This window comes from Gouania willdenowi, chromosome 17 (genome assembly GCF_900634775.1).
Source record: "Gouania willdenowi chromosome 17, fGouWil2.1, whole genome shotgun sequence".
NCBI classification, from domain to species: Eukaryota; Metazoa; Chordata; class Actinopteri; order Blenniiformes; family Gobiesocidae; genus Gouania; species Gouania willdenowi.
Genome location: NC_041060.1, coordinates 21,161,953 through 21,181,429, shown reverse-complemented (window position 1 = coordinate 21,181,429; position 19,477 = coordinate 21,161,953). Strand labels below are relative to the sequence as shown.

Below are 19,477 nucleotides of genomic sequence, written 5' to 3'. Positions count from 1 at the left end.
ATGTTCAGGGAGGGGTGTTTTCAATGTTATCCAGGGGAAACTTTTCCTGCTCTAGTCTGACCCATGAGCAAGGATGGACATGTGGAGGTGTGATAGTAAAGTTCTGGGCCAGCGACAGGTCTGCGGGTGTCATGCGCCAAGTGAGGAGGTGTAATGCCGAGCAGGCTGATGGTCTGATTAATCCAGCAACACCTCCGATCCGGCGGGAGACAATTCTCTTGCAGGCACAGACAAAATGTCAAGGTAAAATACGTGCACAGGGGTAAACCAGAGAGGGTACTGTCCATATTTCTTCACATGCTACATTGTTCCTAAAAGCAAGCGAGTTGAAGAAATATAACAATTATTTTTTCAGGCATTATATATTTATTGAAATTGTTGTTGAAGTGTTTAAAAGCTACTTTATTCTACAACATACCCCATTAAGTCATTCCTGGAGTTTTCTCTTTATCACAGCCATTGGATTCGGCAGAGTTGGATGCAGATTTAAATAACAACTTGCAATATTTACATCATTACGGCTGAAATCAACCAATCCATACATTCTTGGGGGAAGAAACTTAACACGGTGGCTCCAAATCGAGAATGAGTGCGTGTGTAATAAGTGTGCATTTGAGTGCATATTGGTTGGATTAATCTGTTCGCAAAATGGCTTTTTGCTAAATGTATCTAAAACCTGGTAAGATGACCACATGGATAAAAAGAGCTTTACTTAAATGTATTTATTGGGTTATTTAAGCACAACATAGAAAACTCAAGATTACGTATTGTTGGAAGAAGCGGAAAAAAAAGAGGCCGTTAATGTAATGTTAAGCCACGCAAGTCCTTGCAAATTGATCCACATTAAATTTTCTGTTCAGTGACTGGTAAAATTAAAGGTCCCTTCCCATTAACCTGATATGAGAACGCTGAATAGTTGTGGAATGTTTCTTGGCCTTCAAGTGCCATTTATGTCATTATGTTTTTGTTGTTTCTGTGTTCTTTACAATTTACTGATGTGCAACATGTGAACTCAAACATGTAATTATGTTTAAAAGTCTGATAATCATCTTAACAGAACAACCTGATGCTGACTAGCTCCACTCTTCGTCTACCCACTTGTCTCACTTGCTTATCGTGTACTCAGTAATATTGGATTGACCTTTCAGGCTGCAGCAATCAGAACATCATTAGTTGTGACGAGCCACAGACGCGCTGCTTCGACCTCCTGCACTAAGCCCCTCCCCCTGACAGAGAACATTACATTGATAGAAACCAGCTATGCTTTGTGGCATGGCAGCCAAAGTGACAATAGAGATGTCAGTAACAGCGGGGAGAAAGAGGCCATTAAAATCCCTCACAGTCTCAGGTGCAGATTCGTGGCAAAAAGTGTGAAATTGGTTCTGGTTTCTGACTAAAATTAGGTCATATTCAAAAGTACATTTTTAGTTCTAAAGTATATTTTTGCCACGTTTCAAATTACCATCAGATAATTACATCAGTGAGATATTATTCAAGTATAAACCCAGTAGGTTTTCTCGGATTTGTGGACACTGGTCAGATAGAATCCGAATCAGAATCAACTTTATTGGCCATGTAATGTATGTTATACACATGAGGAATTTGACTTGGTGAAATGTGCTCTCTCTCACATTGTAAACATTAAATAATAACAATCAACTAGAAAAAATATAAACATAAATATAAACAGTAGTTTGACTAATATGTGCAAAACTAAATAATAATAATAATAATAATAATAATAGGATAATAGTGCAGTGATGAGTAGTGCAGATGAACATTTAAATCAAATGGTATACATTTATGTACATGAACAGTCACAGTGACAGTTTGTTCCAGGGTTGTTACGTGTTTAGGTCCAGGGTTATTTCACAGCAACAGCATCAAATGTGAACATTTTTAAATCTAAGTTCAAATTCTTCTTTTCTCTCACAATAAACAATTTTTTATTTTTTTTCCAGTAAGCAATCTGTATCCAATCAGTTCAAGGCAACTTGAACAGAACAAATCAGATTTTTTTTAAATCCCAGGCCCCTCATATGTGGTCTTAAATCCAATACATATCTGATATTTTGCAATGTGATTGCTGTCTGAATGGCCAGGTCGCATTTGTCTGACCTTTACGTGATTGAAATAAGAGAACCATCACTATTCGGGTTGCGGCGGGAACATTTTTTATTTTCCTAAAATTAGTTGGCTGGTGTGGTTCTTGATTTCATTTCATTAATTTGTTTGTTTGTTTCGAGCAGGGCCAAAAAACAAAAAAAACTACAAAGCTGGATTTCCTCTTATCGCGCTAACTTCCGTTATTTATTCCACCTGTCCTGTACTACGACGCTGAGGCTACATCACCATTGCAACTTAGATTGAATGACTAACCTGGTCGGGCATAGGTTTTGTTCTGGCTAGGATATGAGCGAGTATGAAAGCCCCACACGTAGCTGGGCTGAAATCACCTGGTTTAAGTGAACGTGTTGATAACCTGCTTCGCAGTACAGGTGATCTATGATGGAGAATCTTTGGTGAGGTGAAACCTGCTAATGGAGAGATATTCCAGATATACTTATTCAGATGGACCTCTTTTCTTTTTGCTCATTCAGGTCACATCAGGGTCACATTCAGTTCATGCTCTTTCTCAAAGAGTGGTCAGCGGGCCACTGGTGGTCCTTGAGAGACCCCTCGTCATCCATTAGTTTATTGGGCAAATGTTTTTTTTTTTTTTAATTGAAGTGTTTTTCAAAGTGTTTGCGATCAATGTAAATTTGTATTGTTTCACTCATGAGAATGACTGTTTTACAGCTATTTACGCAGTTGTACTATGTTAAAACAGTAAACACGGTCAACTGAGGATGTTATCGTGGTCCTAGACGGGCTCTATTTGAAGAAAAATTAACGCAAACGCTGACAACAGGAAAGGGGCATCGTCCTGATACATGTGATTCAGATGTCACAAGTGGTTCAGCTGCAGCGACGAGCGATTCCATGCACACTGAACCCCAAGAGAGCAATTCACCGGCAAGCGACAACCTGGCTCAAAGTTGTGAAACGCGACATGAACATGGAAAGACCAGCGCTAAGATAAAGAAAAATTACCTGGATTGGATTCTTTTGGAATGGCAATGAGAAAGAACCCAAAAGAAGCTGATTTGCGCTATGAATCGCTTGCGTACGAGGCTATGAAGCCTTCTAAAGTAACATTTTTATTTATATAATTACAAATTTTATAATTAATAATATATATTATATTAATTTGTAATATACTGTTGGAGTAGTAAACAGATGTATTGGTTTAGGATATTTTTTGAGTTAAGTCAACAGGGATTTTTATTTTATTGGTTAAAGCTGCAATAGGTAAGTTTTTTTCAGCATTATTTGGTTGAAAAGCCATAATCAACTTTGAGCATATTGTAATCCAAAGTGTTTTGAGTGGACAGTGAATCTCTGCTCCTTCTTCTGGCCCTGTAAATGAGCTTTAGAAATACAGGAGCATGATGCTGGACTTCAGCCAATCAGAGATCTTTCTACCAACAGGGCGATCCCATGAGCTGCTCGTCAAAAGTCTATGCATGTTCACAATCTGAGAGTAGGGACAGTCCCATGGCATTATGTTCCAGCAGAAGTCTCTAACGCAGCTTTTGGCACAGCGGTTACACGGCAAATCAAGAGGGAAAAGGAAGACCAAAGTGGAGATGCGATAGAATAAAGGCACAAACGTGTTCAGGAGGAACGGACTCATGGAGGTCCCTCTGACTCGATATGTGGCGGACTGCGTGCAGTCAGCGTGCAGTGTACCCAGAGTCAGATAGAAATAGTGATAACAGACAGGATAAATAGCTTGTAAACCTAAGAGAAACATAATCTAAGGTGAAGAGAGTGTGTGACTTGAGTTCAGGAAGGGATTGGGGGAGCATGGAGTGCTTTCACGAATCTACAAACTGCAGCATTAAGCGGTCCTTGGTCTGAAAAAGTTTGAGAAACACTGCTCGAATCTTATATAATGACAAAGTTGGATTTCCTCAACCTGAATTGTGCATTAACACCTGAACGTATGTCTTAGAAAGCAGGTTCAGGATTCCATTGCTCCTTCCCAGTCGTAATCATTCTACTCTCCTCCACCTCACTCACGCCTCCTTAGCTAATTAGATGATCGCTTTCACCTGGTCATTGTTGTAGCTCACCTACACACACACCATAATTAAGACACTCGCCCATGTGTCTGTCTCTGAAGTTACCTTGTTTTATTTGCCGACAGTAACATCAACTTGCACCTACCTCAAAACTAAAAATTAATATGAATGGATTTTAAATATTTAAGTGCTGACTCATATTTATATTACATGCTTCAAATGTATTTAAATTTTCCATCAATTGCTTTTTATTTATTTATTATTTATTATTATTTTGCAGGAGGAATACCTTTTTCAAAAGCTTGTTTTTGGAACATCTGGATGAATCAATCTGTGAAGTATTTAAAAAAAAGTATGTCAAAACATATTTTAACATTTAAACTGGGTCTTTTAAAGGTAAATCACAATTTTTTTCACACAATAGTGATTGTGTCCAAATAGATTAGAGCCTTCGATATATTTTACAATTTGATTTCTCATTTTTGTGCAAAATGGAGCTTTCTTTCATATCCTATGCTGTATCCTCATGAGTAAAGGATTACATTTGAAGGCTTTATTGTTTTTTAAACCCCAAGGTAGAGCCCTCAAAGCCCTTTGGATTGAAATGACCATTAAAGGTATTGATCTTCATAAGGCACCATGTCTTGTTTTGAAGTAACAAGAAGAAAAGAATCAATATCCAGGTTCTGACCTTTGCTTTGCATTTCTCATTTAATCCTAAACTGGGCTGCATATGAACACAATTCTCTAAGGTGACGGTAGATTAAATAGAATAAATGCTTGACTCTAATAGTTTTGAGACTGAAATTTCTCATTCTTCTACAAGGAAATAGTTTTTTCCTCATTAGCCATTGATGCTGCAGTCAGAGGTCTTCATACCGTTTGTAAATAGGAGAGCGGCCATCCCACTGCTCCCTGAAACCCACAAATAATGGAGCGAAAAACACTGCATCAACAACCAAAAAAAAATCCACATTTTTTACCATCTCTCTTCTATTTCCTGCTCCTCCTGTGTTCCTTCACTGACAAGGTCTAAACTCTAATCAGACCTACAAGTGTTGAAGCAAAGAATCTAACAAGCCTCAGCCCTCAGTGGTAAACAGTTGACACGTGCAATTTTTTTTTTTTTTTTTTTGTCTCCTTGACACACTGATGCAGCAACCACCCTTTCTATTATGCCTTCAACTAAACACAAACTCCCAAACATCTTCTTTACTTTGACTCTGGCTTTTGACTTCCAATGTAGTATATGTGTGTGTGGGTGAGAGCACACACTGGAGAGTTGCACACTTTCAACAACTGAGCGCTTCTTAAAAACATACAGCAAGAAGAGTCGTCTCTTTTAATCTTCCATTCTGTTGTGGAAACAGAACCCCTTAATACCCTTCTAATTGGATCATGTGATGCTCCTTTGAGTCAGCCGAGCAGTCCTAGTGACCCACAATCTCTGACTTTCATTGAATAGTTATTGCCTGTGGATGTGAAGTCACTGATAGCATATCTTGGTCCCGCCAAAATGAAAGAGACTCTTGAGATTTTTATCAAAACATGGAAGTCATTCATATTCAGTCTTGTGAGAGAGATAAACCACAAAGTAGATTTTTCCCCTTTGGGTTGTGAGAATTTAGGATACTCAAAGACAAAAGGCGGCCATTGGTCTTTTTAATCCAGTGCTATAATGTGTGCTTATCAGTATGCCTGCAAGTGATCTATGAAATCTGCTATATTAGAAAGGAGCGACAAATGATGCAGACAGCGCTGCTCTCAGCCTCAGATCATTTTGCATGTAGAGTGTGGGACAATTGCCGATTATTGACCTGATTTACAGTTGATCTGAATCTCATCAGCACTTAACCTCATTGTTCCCGGTGCAGAGGTGAGTGGAATGTCAATTGGAATGTGTCTCCCTCTCTCTGGCTCTGTTCGGCTCCCTCCTTTCCTCTCTCTGCTCCCACTCAAACACGCACACAGATACGCGAGCACGCACGCACACACATGCAAGTACACACCAGAGCTCTCTATCCCTCTCACAAACAAACACAAACACATCAAGCTCCTCTATTTTTCCTATGGTGCAGAGCAGACAGGCCCATGAAAAATGCATGTCCCTTCTACGTGTTTCATAAGAAACACTCATCGGAATTCCATTCCACTCCCAGTATAAATATCACACAGGAATATCAATTACGCTGGCAATTTGGGTGGCCGTGAAGGCAGAAATGGGGTTATAGTATTTACAGCGTCATCTACAGGTACCTCTCAAAAACTTTGAATATCATAAAAATGTTTAATATGTTTTGTCACTCGTTTCAGAAAGTCAAACCCATATACAGTATGATATAGGCTCATGACACAGAGTGAAAAATTTCAAGCCTTATTTCTTGAAATGTTGATGATTATGGCTTACAGATAATGAAAACCCAAAATGTAGTGTCTTGGAAATTAGAGTATTACATTAGAACATTAAAAAAAGATATTTCAAACAAAAATGTAAGGCTTCTGAAAAGTATGTTCATTTCTATGCACTTAATACTTTTTCCTTTTGCATCAGTTACTGCGTCAGTGCAGTGTGGCATGGAGGCGATCAACCTGTGGCACTGCTCAGGTGTAATGGAAGCACAGGTTGCTTTGATAGCAGCCTTCAGGTCATCTGCATTGTTGAGTCTGGTGTCTCTCACCCTTCTCTTGACAATACCCCATAGATTCTTTATGGGGTTCAGGTCAGGCGAGTTTCCTGGCCAATCAAGCACAGTAACACCATGGTCATTGAACCAGCTTTTGGTGCCTTTGGCAGTGTAGGCAGGTGCCAAGTCCTGCTGGAAAATGAAATCAGGTGGCTCTTACGTGACCCATAGACCTATATCAATGCGACCCGATGCAACTTTGTTATGTTCCGCAATGCGCATGCAGAAAAGACATCGAGACGTTTCTTAGAAACCCTGGATATCACTTTAATGGCGTTATTTTTTTTAGTGTTATTTTTCTGTAATGAATTAATCGCAATTAACACTTTAAAGTCCCAGCCTTAGCAATAATTTTATGTACTTGAATGTTTAGTTTTTAATCTACTAATTTATCAGTTAAAATGTACTATTGTGTAGGGGCAATTTCAGATTGCGAAGGATAAAAATATTTCAGCCCTCGCAGTGCCGTGTCTAAGCCCATACACATCCATCTCTGCCTAATGTAACACAAGCCTGGTGCTTATTTGTTTATAAAGCAGTTTCTAGTGGCTATAGTATCGGCTAAAATCGATAACTAAGGTATGGCCTGTATTGAATAGGACTAAGGTTTTTACTACTAAACCTGTTACAATATTGGGTGATTAATATAGTTTTTAAATACATAACTTATAGGCAATTACGAAATCATGAATTAAACACAAAAGTTATGAATACTGAACTCCCAATGCTGTTACATGTGAATGGCTTTGGATGGCAAGCAATATTCAGCATCACAGCAACGGTGCACCACATCGCTCAAAATAAATTCACAATAATTATTTCATAGCAACAGCATTCCCTGATGGTATAAGTAAATGTCAGACAGGCAGAAGAACATACTAAGCACTTGAATAACGCATATATAAACTGTGCAATGAGTTCAAAATGTGACCAAGCTTTAGCAAACATCAGCACTCACCAATTCCTCTGTTAATGCTGCAGCTGATGGTAGCAACAGACTCCAACCCGGACCGGTAGTACCCTTAAAAGGTAAAAAAAATTGAGGCCTTTTTCTCCAGTGATTTAGACCCATTATTGTTTTTCTATTAAAACTATATTGAGGAAAAAAAATACAGAGCTTATATCGCTTATTATTTTTGAGTAAAAATATTGAGATGTGAATAGGTCTAATGTAACCAAAGCAGTAATGTTTTATCTTGCTATAGTCATATGATTAATGCGACACATGAGTCTCACCTTAAAAAACATCATGAAGTAATTCAACTGCTGCCTTGTTGTGTAGCAAGTGTGCACCTTACTTTAAAGCTGATATCCGGAGTTTCTGAGAAATCTGCTAATGTATGATTCTTTAGAAATGCAAAAAAAATACCTAACTAGTCTTTAATGTCTATAAGTCCCTCCTTCATCCTATAGACCCCTGTTTTTGAGTCTGTCAATCAAAGTGAATACGGAACTGTGCATGGAAACAAAGGCCGCGCGTCACAACAGCAAACAGGTAAATATGATTTTGGCTTTTACCTGACCCATAGACCTATATCATTGCAACCCGATGCAACCGTGTTATGTTTCGCAATGCGCGTGCAGAAAAGACATTGAGACGTTTCTCAGAAACTCTGGATATCAGCTTTAATGGCGTTATTTTTTTTTAGTGTTATTTTTCTGTAATTAATTAATCGCAATTAACACATTAAAGTCCCAGACAGAAAAGAAGAGGCGTGGTTTCAGGTAGATTGCAGAGGCAGTGGGAGGAAGTGAGGCTGTTTAGGGCGGGACATCGAGACGTTTCTCAGAAACTCTGGATAGCAGCTGTAATGTTGATGTGTTTGAGTTTTTCATTTTGAGTTAAGCAAAAATAAAAAAAAATCTTGATAAATTTGCGATCGTGATTTTACAAAAGAAAAGTTTTGATGATATTTTTCCCATTTTGCCCACCCCTATTATTGTGTATGTATATTAGAAAAACAAATAAAACAATTTGTAGTATGTATGACATTGCATCTAACAAACCCTGAATTTGCAATTTTGATGTACCATAAGGCCTTATTTCTTGGTGTAAAATGTTTGAACCTCAGAGAAATTAAAATGTTACAAAAATGACATTTTGGGTCAGTTAGTGGTTTGATATATAATGCCATTGCCTCCGAGTGCAGAGATAAAGCATTTGAGCCCCATTTGTTGATGGTCGACATCCTATTTATTCCTGTCGCTCTATCAAGGATAAAAGTGTAGGAAAGTGCGATAAATAGGGAGTGAGTTGGATTCTTTGTGTGTCTGTTTTTATAATCACGATGGTGAAACTTTTACAACAACTTCACTTTTGTTATCTGCTCTTGGGGGCTGATATTGCACTAAATATTTCATTCAGAACTAAATCTTTAACTGTTTTTTAAATGTTCCAACCAAAATTCAAACCAAAGAAAGCAGCTGATCCCCTTTGAATCTTTTAAAATTACCTCTAGTTGAATCGGATCAAACTGATGATAGATGAACAATTATGAGACACACACCAGTGTTTCAGTAAGATAAAAAAAAAGAGGCTCTCTGGAACAGTGATTCTTTGGGACATAAAAACTTGGCGGTCTGAAGGTGTGGGATCGGTAATTTCTATATTCTATTTAGTCAGTTCATTCTATGAAAATACAATTATTATTGAATTTTACTGCTGGAGACCAAAGTCTCAAGGCTACCAAAATTGTGCTAGCCTGAATCAAAAACAAATCGCTTATCATCATTGGCCTCCCCCACACGCCAGCCACTCAAGGCTGTCTGTCTTCTATTTCACCAAAGATGTTATGCTGACTGAGGCTCCATCCCCCTCCATCTCCCCATCCTTTTCCCCCATCGCCACCTGGACTTTTGTTTTCTGAACCAGATCTACCAAGGTCGTCACACATCGTCTGACTGTATCAGAGGGAAAGCAAAGGGTTTATTTTTCAATGCCTCCGTACCCCCTCCCTCCCTGCAAGCTGCAAGGGAGCAACAGCCAAACACAGCTGCTCACTTCATCAAAGACCCACAATAAAAAAGCACATTTAGCGGTGCCAGACAGTAGCAATACTGCTGTGAACACACACAACCCCGGTGGCTCGGCAGTCCCCCCTCCTCACCGAGAGGACACAAGGCAGATTCAATAAAGGTTTAGGGGTATAAAAACTTGTGCAAATGTCACTCCACGTGCTAATAAGGAGTACAAACTCCAGGGAATCAGGACTGTGCGTCTTCAGCGCAACAGAATGCACCCTCAATCCATTTAGCGCATTTCCCTCTGATGAATATGTAAAGTAGCCGGATCTCTTAAAGGGTGCAAAAAAATGGGAGGAGGACATGCAAATAAATTAATGCAGTGGGCGCAATGCAATTCATCAAATCTGGAACTGTTTGCGGTGATTGTTTTAGCACCAAAAAATTGCACCTGCTTGTCAGACGTACTAACACACACAGCGCGTTACCCTCATCTCGAGGGCAAAGAGAAACCAGCCTGTGCCCACTTTGTGGCTATTAAACCTACCTTGACTAATTGCTCTGATAGCATGGAAATAATTTCTTGGATATCATGCTGTTCTTCTATGTTGTGCTGCTGTTTAGCCCGTGTTTGTTTGAGGTAATAAATACACGAGTCCTGTGTGCACGTTTTCTGAGGCTTTCAATCACTGCCTGGGATAGTTGGGTTCAGCAGTCTCTGTCACTGATATTTCGAGGGTCGCCCTGCAGTAAGGAAGGAGCAAATCACCCTCTAACTAACGATTGAGGGAATCAATGAAAAGAACACTTTGGGCATGTGTATGAAGCCTAAATAGCACTTTATGATGTTTAAAGCACAGAAAAGTCAATTTAGTTTAAAAAGGGCCCTTTAAAGGGAACTTACAATGACAACTGTGTGTGTGTGTGTGTGTGTGTGTGTGTGTGTGTGTGTGTGTGTGTGTGTGTAATTACAGGAGAATCCCTACATGTGCAACAATGAATGTGATGCAGACACTGAGGAGCTGGCCCATCCTCCTGAGTTGATGTTTGACTTTGAGGGTCGCAACCCCACCACTTTTTGGCAGTCAACATCGTGGAAGAAGTACCCAAAGCCTCTGCAAGTCAACATCACACTGTCATGGAACAAAACCATTGAGCTGACTGATGACATTGTGCTCACCTTTGAGTCAGGACGGCCAGAACAGATGGTCCTAGAAAAGTCCCTGGACTACGGTCGAACCTGGACCCCTTATCAGTTCTATGCCACCGACTGCCTGGACGCGTTTACCATGGAGCCCAAGACAGTGAGCGACCTCACACAGCGCACCCTGCTGGACATTATTTGCACAGAGGACTACTCCCGTGGCTATGTGTGGAAGAACGACAAAACTGTTCGCTTTGAGATAAAGGACCGCTTCGCTCTGTTTGCTGGGCCTCGGCTACATAACATGGCCTCCCTGTATGGTCAGCTGGATACCACCAAGAATCTAAGGGACTTCTTTACAATCACTGACTTGAGGATTAAGCTGCTGAAGCCAGCCACTGGAGCCACCATGGTGGATGAGAACAACCTGTCGAGATACTTCTATGCAATCTCTGACATTAAAGTGCAGGGCAGGTAAGGTACACATTTGTGTGTTATTTGACGAAGTTTAGAGCTGATAATTACTTCTCAAAGTATATGAGTCAAGCATGGTTGTAGAGCAGTAAGCACTTCTGTCTCAAAAGAAAAAGGGCGTGGGCTTGCTTTCCTACTTTCATTATCTGTCATTAGCATGAATAAGGTGTCATAAAGGCTGTCATTAATAATGCATTGGATTTTATATAGTGCTTTATCATACACACTCAAAGCACTTCACAGAATTAAGGCATTATTCTTTCACTCCACACTTTGTGGTGGTGAGCTACTAATGTAGCCACAGCTGCTCTGGGGCAGACTGACGGAAGCGAGGCAGCCATAGTGCGCCATCAGCCCCTCCAACCACCACCAACACTCACTCACACACTACATTCATTATGCTATCTTTAAGTGCCATTTGCTAAATTGTGACACCTTTGGAGCTTTGTTGGCATTTTGTGGGTTAGGGGTTAGAGTAACAAAGGGTTAGGGAAACTGAAACGTGCCCGTCCTCTGTTAGGATCAGACAGTGCACGGTTCATCCCCCAGTCGTAGGCTCTCCTCCCATACCAGTGTCATGGTCTGAGTTTACATCATACTGACATTGTATATGCGCATGCACGCACTTGCGCACTATCAAAAAATTAATTTTAATTCATTTTTGTTTTCAAAGTGAATGGACACATGTTTTATTTGTTTATTGAACTATGTTAGGGTTAGGGTTATAATCTCAGTACGGAGGTAAACTCAGACCGTGACACCGGACCACAGTCCACTCTCCCTCCATCCTCCTCTGATTTTTATTCAATTCGACTTTGTTATATATTAATAATAATTATAATTCTTTCCTGAATTGTTTTATTTAATAAACAGTTATTTTTTTAATAATGTATTTAATAATAAGGTAGGTCAGAAAATAAAAAAAGAAAACCCAAATGGAAAAGAAAAAAACTTTTTTTTGAAAACAATTTTGTTTTTTAAAAAAACACTTTTCTTGATCACTTTTTGTGCCCAACCAGTGCATCCATTGTTTTGCTAAGGGTTAGGGTAACAAACACCCCTTAATGACAGCATACGTTTATTTATTTATTTATTTATTTATTTGATAGGGACAATGCACATTAAATGAACATCTGCATTGAAACAACAAAACAGATGTAAACATGCCGGATTATAGCCACAGGGCTAATTTACATCCGTAGTCCCTAGGCAGATGACAGAAATACAGAAAATGCAACAAACATTGTAACAGAAATGAATAGGTACAAGCAAAGTAAAATATTAATTTAATGCTCACAAGACTGGTTTGCTTTAGGCCACACTTTGAGTTTGGTTTAAAATATAGGAAATGTGGGACAATAGATTATGTTTTTGTAAAATATTGCAAATATGGAAAGACATTGGCTTTTTATCAAAGACTTTTAAGGCATTTTATAGAGCGATTCTATTGATTTGAGTGTGTTGTAAAACAATATTCAATATGTGATAAAATCATAGAATATGAAAACATTTTAGCAGCCCCAAATGATATGAATTGACGAATTTGTTTAAAATGGTAAAAATGGTAAATGGACTAGATTTATACAGCGCCTTATCACCACACTGAAGCAGTCCCAAAGCGCTTTACATATCAGCTCATTCACCCAATCACTCTCACATTCACACACCAATGGGACAGGACTGCCATGCAAGGCGCTAGTTGACCATTGGGAGCAACTTAGGGTTCAGTCTCTTGCCCAAGGACACTTCGACACATAGTCAGGTACTGGGATCGAACCCCCAACCTCTCGATCAGAAGACGACCCTCTACCACCTGAGCCACGTAGATTAAATTTGACTGTATTTGATACTCTTTTTACGTGTTTTTTAAAACTTAATGTGGAGTCAAGGGTCACACCAAGGTACTTAAATTCCGAGACAATTTCTAATTCTTTTCCTCTTAAAAATACACCAGATTGTTTTATGTCGTGAGACTGTTTAGTGAACATCATACAAACTGTTTTTTTTAGTATTGAGTAGCAGGCAGGATTTAAAAAGCCATTCATTTACAGACACCTTATCCATGCTAATGACAGGTGTCATGTCATAATTACAGTGTAATGTCAGCCTTTATGAATAAAACTTCAAGTAAAGTAAACTTTTCTCGTACTGAGTTGGACCACACAGCCAACTTAATACACAACGTTTAGCCGGCATGTTTTTTAACTGTTTACACACCTCTCATAGTATACAGCACAGGTGGATTCCACACATTGTCAACATACATCAAACTGAAAGCAAAACTGACGCTCCTGCACTCAGTTTGATTCTGTAATGCTGCAGAAGCTCAGATTAACTTTAAAATACAATACATCAGCTGATGATTTGAAATCATTACCTGCCAGCCCTTTCCAACCCCATATTGCCAGGCGTTTTTAGATGATTTTTACTGATTTTTTTTAATATTTTGTTTCTAGCTTGTTCCATTCTTCCGTAATCCGCAGTTGAATAGAGGCAAGTTTCACACAAATCACTAGTATGTGACAAAAAGTTGAGAAAAACGTCTTTTTCTGAAAAAATCTATTAGTGACTTTGAAGCTTTTTTTTCCTGCTTTAGTGACATTTCAACATTAGTTTCCTACGATAAAACTATAAAAACAACACTGAGACCAGGCTTTTGATGGCAAAATATTATTATTTTGCTATCTAGGTCAGAATTGAATGGTTTTCTTACTGTATTTTGGCCGTCCTCCAAGTCTCTCCCCCCGCCATTCTCCCCACACACAACTTCTTCCTCCTCCCGGACATGCTGAGTGTCACCGCTTGCCCCGTTTTTTGATCATTTTCCCTCACCATCACGACACTCTCAATAGTCCACTTAGTTCCACACATGCTCTGGTTGAGTGTGCACTGCTGTGAGTTGCTGGGAGCTTCAACGTCAACTCTTGTAGCGCAAACTCCTTTCCTCTCCCTCTTAGCTCTGACCATCACGGATGATCTCTCATCCAAAGGTGTGCTGCTGCCACCTATATGTCATCAATTGGTCACTACATCATGGTACAAGCTCCATATTCACAGGAGAGCTTCGTCACACTGTCTCCTAGCAACCCCAGTCGAAAAACACAGCTAACCTCTATAGATGTCTTTGGCACGTTACTAAACCAAAAGACGTATTTAGATGTCTTTGGTAGTCAATGAGTTAAAAAGCTCATTAAACTAAGTTCAATAGAGGCTTTACTGTGGAATTTCAAATCATTTACTCATGCATATTACCAGATCAATGTTAAAACATGGTTTTTTTCTATATAAAAAGGCTTGGATGAAATGATTTTTGTTAATGGTTTATTAAGTTTACCTATTTTTTTGTGAGTCCTCGGTATGCCAGTGTGACTTCACAGGGAATGGAAACATTGTCGTTCGATGATGCATGGAAATGGCCCACATGGCAGTCGTAAAGCCTCCACAGCTGCTCTCCAAATGGGCCCTGTGTTGTTTGCTGCAGTTAGTTTATATGAGGGTAACTCTGCTGGTAATGACCCATCTGATGGGCCCTAGGTGAATAGAAACAGTTACTCCCTAATTCGAATCCAGTTGACAACAGTGGGAGATTAGTAACATTAGCACGTCGGCTAATTGGTGGGAGACTAATCTTGTAATTAAGAGCATTTACAGCTGATTAAATGGTAATCATTTGGGACGTTTTAGTGAAACACGCAGACTGTGAGAATTAGTAAGCTGGGGAACCAAATTTTACCTCATCCTGTTAAATTATTTCACGTATTGCTTGATGAATGAGCTTTCCTTTTCAAGCAGTCAAGCTTGTTGTGATTTCACACACACATTTTAAAGACTTTAAGCACTTAATTATGTATTTGTTTTAGCTGCCGCAGGAACAAAGACAAAAATGATGTAGCATTGCTTAGGGACACTTGCTGCCTTTCATTGAATGTCGGGCATTATTTTATGATTGTATAAACAAATGTGTGATGGATCTACGCTGACAGTCAGAAGCAGTGTTTTGATCTTCACACATATATAATCTAAGCATGAATCAATGTGTTGTAAATTACAGCACCTGCCACTCTGGACATTACAGCATCTCCTGCGGTTTTCTTGTTTTCTATTCATCAGAAAGAATAGCAAATTGAAGTGAGGAAAATAAGTTATTTTGCTCAATTTTTCATCCTACTCCTGGGCATAAAATTCAATTTCTAACCCTAGATCGGTAACTCTTTTGAAAGCAAATGACGGCAGGTGTGAAAAGACTTGATTAGCGCAGCCTGCTGGCTACGACCAAATGTGAGAGCCTTATTATATGATGGCCGCAGTGATAAGCATCACTGAAACTAAGGACATACAGTATCCACCAGCAAAGGTATATGCTGTGTGTATATCTTATATTTATTTATGCTTATAAAACCAAAAACATCAAGCAATATGTAGAGAATGACCCACATTTGTCAGGGTGTCACACTGCCTACCGTACTGGAATACCTGTATATGTGGAAAAAAAACCTCCACAAAATGGGAGAACAAGCAATTCACTCAAAAAGACAGGTGCTGAAACATCCAAAGGTAATCACAGGTTGTAAAGGACTGTCAGTGCCCAATCTTTTCGGATCCTTTCAACGCATGCGCAAAACGCGTACATCTGGTTGGCCTATTTTAGTTTGTGTACACTTTAAAAGGTTGAAACCCAGCTATTTAAAATTAATTAGTAATGAATTTTTTGAGTGAATTCCGATTTATTTTGCTTTTTTATTTTATTTTCTGTTTGGTTTTTGATTTTCAATGTCATCCATTGTGTTTTGGTCTGTTTTTGTATATATCATCTCGCGGTGGTTTTTTCTTTTTGTTTTTTTTTTGTTTTTTGAAATTAACAATTAAAAACACCACAAAAACAGTCACATATTTACATGTGTATTATTAAAATATTTAACAAACATCGTATGGTCGGTTGACATTCAAACATCACGTCCCAGGAGCTCTGTCGTAAAGATTGCGAGTGAAGGAAGTGACGTAGTCTACACGCATGCGTTGAAAGGATCTGAAAGGATCAGGCACTAACAAGGATGTTCCACTGCAGTTGCAGCCAGTTTTGCTATGAATGAGGGGAACTCGATCGCTTATGCAAGTAGGATGAGAACATGCAAACTCTGTACATACATGGTAAACAAAGCCAGGGCTGTAATTCCTGCTTGTGCAGAATTTGTCAATGAAAAAATATAGCTATAGCATGTAAAATAATCTAAAATCACAACATCTGAGATTATAAATTGTCAAAATACTAAAATAACTGGACATAGCCTTTATCCTAGTGTTTTCTCTTATCCTATAAAATGGCTTAATTTGGATTAATAATAATGGGCAAAGGAGAAACAACACATTGAAGATAGAAGAAATAGTAAATTTCGCTCTCTCGGGTCAGAGCGTGTGGCATGGCTCACTGTGCTATTGATTCCTTATGTTATTTTCACATCAACAGAAAACAAAAACCTTGAACCATGCGCGCTGTCGCACCTTTCACGTCTCCCTTAACATCGTTCCTCACTTATTGATCAAACGTCTGCTTGTTAATTAAGACATGACCGCTACTGGCTGCTTGCACGGTCAGCACTGCACATGTGCCAGGGCTGCAGCAGGGCCTGGGAATAAGGGGCAGCTAATCCATAAGTGCTAATGCGCTATTTCTCTCACTCCCTTGTGTGTCGTGTTATTTTTTTCTCAAACCTTTCCTCAGGTTTCTTTTTACACCCATTTTTCTCTTAATGGCCCACTATATCACCAAGTATTTGTACACTGTCAAAGTAACCTGATAAATCAGAGTATATGTATCGTTTTAGGAATCTTTGAATGTGGCATGGCTTTGATAGGATATTATATCTGGGATTGTTTTAGGAATATTGATTTGTATGGCCAAATTTTAAAATAACAGTTACGTAGTTTAACATGCCACAATAGTGTGCATCTGATCTCAATCCTCATTATCTGCCTTTTAAATAAGGATACTGCTGCCAACTAGCTATTGATAGAAGGAGTGAGAGGTTTTTTGTATATTTTGCCCATTTAGATGGTGTTGTCCTATTGGTTTCATTACAAGAGGGCCTCCAGCGTGCACTGGATCAATTTGTACTCCTGAGTATGAAGCACTTGGAAAGGAGAAGCATTTAGCATCTCCAGTTCAGAGTCAATGGGTTCTTTCTGACTAACTCTGCAACTGGTACAAGGTTGCAAGTGGGACAGCGGTATCTGCCTCCAGCCATCTGTCCATTAACCAGTATTGAAACTAGAACGATGAGTTGAAATATCAATTTTAACAAAAGCAGTGCAATGTAATGCTTTTTTGCTACGTTTAGTAGGGCCTCAAATTTTTCCATGACCACAAAAAATGGACAGAAAGAACCAAATTCATCAATGTGACACAAAAATCTGACCAGTTTCTTCTTTCCTTCTCTTCTAAAATTGTGTCCGCCAACTAGAGCTGAAGAGCTTATTTTCTGTATTTTACACAGGCCCCGGGTGCCCTCTGTAAAATGTATAAATTATGTTTCAAAACTTAAATACGACTCATTCTTGAGCTGTGTGCGTGCACAGATTTGAACAGTGTCGGGCTGTAAAAAACATAAACTTCATCCAGATTTGGACGGGTTTGGGTCGTTCGTATTAGAGTTTAGATCCAGCCCGCAGGCATAAAGCCTGCCCTGACCCGAGCCCGACCCATTAACTTAAGTTGTAGGCCCGAGCCCGAAGCAAACCCGACGTAAATTATTATTTTATTGAACGCATTGAAGCCGGTAGATTAACAGCGCGGTGCAAAATCAGCAAATAATATTCAGTGAATGTGAACGCTGAACAACAAAACGCAACAACGCCGTCAATATCCCATCCCACTACTAGCAGAAATCACTTTAGAAATGATACCACAACAATATAGAGGTGTTTTTGTGTTTATTAAAAAATAATATTAATGTAATATAGATTGAAAAAAATTTTTTAAGAAACTCGGACCAAGAATCTAAACTCCAGTTTGAATCATGTCGCTTTCTGGCCGAACTATTGAGGCTTGAATACAGCTCTCGCCCCAACATTACATATGCTTCACATGCATGTTTTGAGACGATATCACGTAATTACATGCTCTTTTCCACTGGAACACTGGTGATTCAATGTCTAAAAGATTTGACAAATGGACAAATACATCCCATCCTGCCAATAATCTTGTTTAAAATCTCTCATGTTGCGGATCAACTAGTGATCATGTTATAGTGTGATTGAAATTCCATACAGAGCTCAATCTAAAGTATTCTTAACGTGTTGTGCTTAATGTGTTGTGATGAGCGTGTGGTTCACATTGTTATAAGTGAATTCAAATCTAAAATGGTATAAAGACAATTCACAAATAATGTTTTAGGACTATTTCCTTGGTATTTTTTCCTGTTCAACATGTGGCTGAGGGTGTAGCAGAGTCGCTAATGTCAATCTTGAGACGTAACATTGTGTGATTTCATTCGAATTTTGTAAATCATCTGAAGCACAATAAATACAAAAATTAATAACAGTTGTTGACTCAATTAACCCTATTGTATTTAGCATGTTTGGTACAATTTTTAATAGGCAATAAAGTTATCCAAATAGGTAAAGATGATACCATGAAACAAAATTTTAATCGGAGGCCGTAGTCTTGATAAGAGGACAATCATACCCAAATGTATTTTTAAGATACAATAAAGAGATAAACACCACTTAAAAAATCTCCATCTGAGATGTAAATGTGGATGATTCAAAGTAAATCTAATAGTTTTAGATAAGGTTAGACGGATTTGAGTGTTGTTTCATGTTCCCCTATGTTTCCCTCCAGCGACAGACCAACTCTTCATCTCCCTCCCCCAGTGGGAATCATGAGCTCAAAAAAAGTACATCACACACTTTAACTTTATCTCAAAAGGAGTTTAAATTGGCATTTTCTTGAAAACACATCCACAAGAAGGCACCCTGGTGAACCTGATACTGAAGATTTAAAGCCTGGGGATAACACTGGTGTCTGCTCTCTAAGGACTTCTACACAGAAATGTTAAGAGTAGATTCTGCTTGTAGCATACAGGCTAATG

At 38.9% G+C, this 19,477-nt stretch overlaps 1 protein-coding gene across 3 annotated transcripts in view; it reads left to right on the top strand.

Annotated features, from left to right (window-relative positions):
• Positions 1–19,477, top strand: part of LOC114479812 (netrin-G1-like) — a 91,937-nt gene that overhangs the window by 40,997 nt on the left and 31,463 nt on the right. For all 3 annotated transcript variants that reach the window (XM_028473697.1, XM_028473698.1, XM_028473696.1), the window contains exon 3: positions 10,747–11,390. In XM_028473697.1, the coding sequence (XP_028329498.1) occupies positions 10,747–11,390 (644 nt within the window). The remainder of the gene's footprint in view (positions 1–10,746; positions 11,391–19,477) is intronic.